The sequence below is a fragment of the Geospiza fortis genome, unplaced genomic scaffold (genome assembly GCF_000277835.1).
Source record: "Geospiza fortis unplaced genomic scaffold, GeoFor_1.0 scaffold78, whole genome shotgun sequence".
NCBI classification, from domain to species: Eukaryota; Metazoa; Chordata; class Aves; order Passeriformes; family Thraupidae; genus Geospiza; species Geospiza fortis.
Window position 1 is genome coordinate 2,737,466 of NW_005054339.1, and position 2,575 is coordinate 2,740,040.

Sequence of the window (2,575 nt, forward strand, 5' to 3'; positions counted from 1 at the left end):
AACTGCGTGTGACCACGTTAGGATAAAAACGTTGATCAACCCCAAACTTGCTCATGCTTCATGAGCAGTACAGAATACATAGCTAAAACCAGTTGTTCCAGGTCCATACTGGGGGCCAATCCAACAGGAAACAATCCATGTTTCCTATAAAGGGGAAAAAATGCTACAGCTAATTTGTGCAACCATTTAAACACAAAAAGATCAATGTAAACGAAGACACTTTGGTTCTGTACTCTTGCCAGGTCCTTTGCTGCAAGGCAGGCAAAGAGGGAGGTGTTTTCACAGCTCATTCAAACAAGAGCCAAGCAGGCAACGACCTCACAACTACTCCTGTAATGGCCCATGCCCAGCTGGCCATCCCAGTGCCACATCACACAAGAATTCAGCACACTTGATGCTGTACAGCTGTGAGCAATCTGCCATTAACTCAGCCAGGCAAGACAATTCAAATGTGTTCGTTTTTCTTTACACATCATTTCCAAATAAATGCAAGATACATTTTTCTGGCAAATAAGCACAAGACATATTTAGAGATACAACAGGTTTATGGAACTCTAAGTCCAAAATCTGTCTCCAGCATGTACTGTACCACCAGGAGCTCCTTATCCATAGGCTGAAGAGAAGACCAAGACCCAGTGGTTCTTCTTTCCCTCAAACAGATCCCTGTCCCATAGCCAGAGAACTGCTACAAAGCAGTAAGGAGAAATTCCAAGCCATAGGTAAACACAAAGAGAGGCAGAAGTGAATAGGTACTCACACACTAGGGATCCACAAACGGACTGTTTTGTCTCTAGAGCCTGAAGCCACAAGGTGACCAGAAGGTGAGAACTGGACACACAAAACTGCATCTTTGTGACCCAAGAAGCGATAAGCTCTCATCTGAGGCTTCATACTCCAAATCATCAGGCACGAATCCATTGAGCCACTTGCTGAAATAAAAAAGGAAAAACAAAACCACACAAAACCAAACTTGCATTAGCTCTCCTCCCAATTACACTAAAACTACATTTTACACTCAGCTCTCCGTTGTAGCTTCCAGCAGTCTCCATACATTGCCCTTGAAGCTTCACCAGTCTATTGCAAGCTGTGTATTTAATTATTGTCATGCATATAATTTCATTAGTAATTCAAACAAAACAAGGCCAGCCATGCATTACTTTGGACTGACAATTTAATTCCAAGAGTCCACCAGCCATGCAACAGCCACAGGGTGCAAATCTTCCATACACTCAGGAAATGAAGGTTATCTCTTCACTTTCTTATGGGCAGAGGCATCAGCTGCAGCAGGTTAAATGTCACTTCAGATTAAGCAGAGAAGACCACTGAGTTGGTGTCTTAAAAGCATCCTGGCTACACCTCCCTCCAACACCTCTCCCTTGTGGCAAAACATTGACCAAAGTCAGCTCAGCAGTTCTTCACAACATACTAAAAACACAAGCTTGGCAAGGTGAGTGGAGCAGTGCTCAACTTGCTGTTAGCAGGAAGCAAGAGCAGGACCTTTTGCTGTTGCAGAGCTCAGTTACCACCACTGCTCCCCCCATCTAACCAAAGCAGAACAGCCCTTTCTTTATCCTCTGGCCATCAAAACAGACAATTTACCCAATTGTTTCTTAGCACAACTGAAGTCCACACTAGTGACAGCATCTCTGTGGCCTTTGAAGTGCCTCTCCAGGGATGGATCTTCCTAGAAGACAAGAATGTTCAGACACTACAGATTTAAGAACAATCTTTGTACAATAAAATAATTTTATTTCTAGAAGAAGTGAACCAAGCCACATATTCACCCCACAAAAAACAGAGGCAGAGGCAAGAACCATTGTGCAGGCAACTGCACAACACAAAACACAAATTTCACATACACCATAAATTTTAAAAGCAGCAAATTATCCAAGCTGTTATTAGCTTGGCTCTTGAGTGACTGCACAAATCCCTCATGCACTTTTACAACATGCTGCTGGCACAGAGACTCTAAAGCTGACTGTAGAACAGATAAGCCATGTCCATGATCACCTGAGCAAGCAGCCAAGCTCAGCTTTGCTTTGACAGCTGCTCATCTCAGCTCAGGTGTAGCCAAGAGGCCACTATTTGCACAGAAGAGGCAAACTCACAAGATTTAACACACCTGTTGAAACAGGCAGGACAAATGAGAATTGCAGCAAAACAGACTAACACCTAACCCTTCCCACAGCACCTTGCTGCAAAGGCCAACAAAAGCCGAAGGTCAGGCAAAAAAACAAAGACCCGAGAGAACTATTACAAGAGGTTTTAACACTTCAAAATTGCTCAGAACAGGTTGATCAGCCTTCAATCTCTACTCTCACACACATTGCCACTGCCTCCCTGGCAATCCCCACACTGGGGTTTGACCAGAGCCCAGCCCAGCAGGCAGCCCCAGAGCAGGGCAGCGCTCCCCCCTCAGCCCCGGCCCCCCGAAGACCCAGAACCCCTCCAACAGCCCGGAGGGGCCGCTCTCCATAAACACAGACCAACCCCGGCTGCAAAGCACCCCGCACCCAGGGCTACCCGAGCATTAAGCTCCCCGAGCCCCTCTCTCCCCAGCCTCACCTGCATGATG

The 2,575-nt window shown here is 45.9% G+C and overlaps 1 protein-coding gene across 2 annotated transcripts in view; it reads right to left on the bottom strand.

Moving 5' to 3' along the window:
• The window catches only part of POC1A (POC1 centriolar protein A), a 42,851-nt gene extending 41,167 nt beyond the window's left edge, over positions 1-1,684 (bottom strand). For both annotated transcript variants that reach the window (XM_031058168.1, XM_031058167.1), the window contains exons 1-2: positions 1,600-1,684; positions 758-929 (exon numbers count right to left, since the gene is read on the bottom strand). In XM_031058168.1, coding sequence (XP_030914028.1) covers positions 758-918 — 161 coding nt within the window. In that variant the 5' untranslated portion in view covers positions 919-929; positions 1,600-1,684. The remainder of the gene's footprint in view (positions 1-757; positions 930-1,599) is intronic.
• Positions 1,685-2,575: the final 891 nt, after the last annotated feature.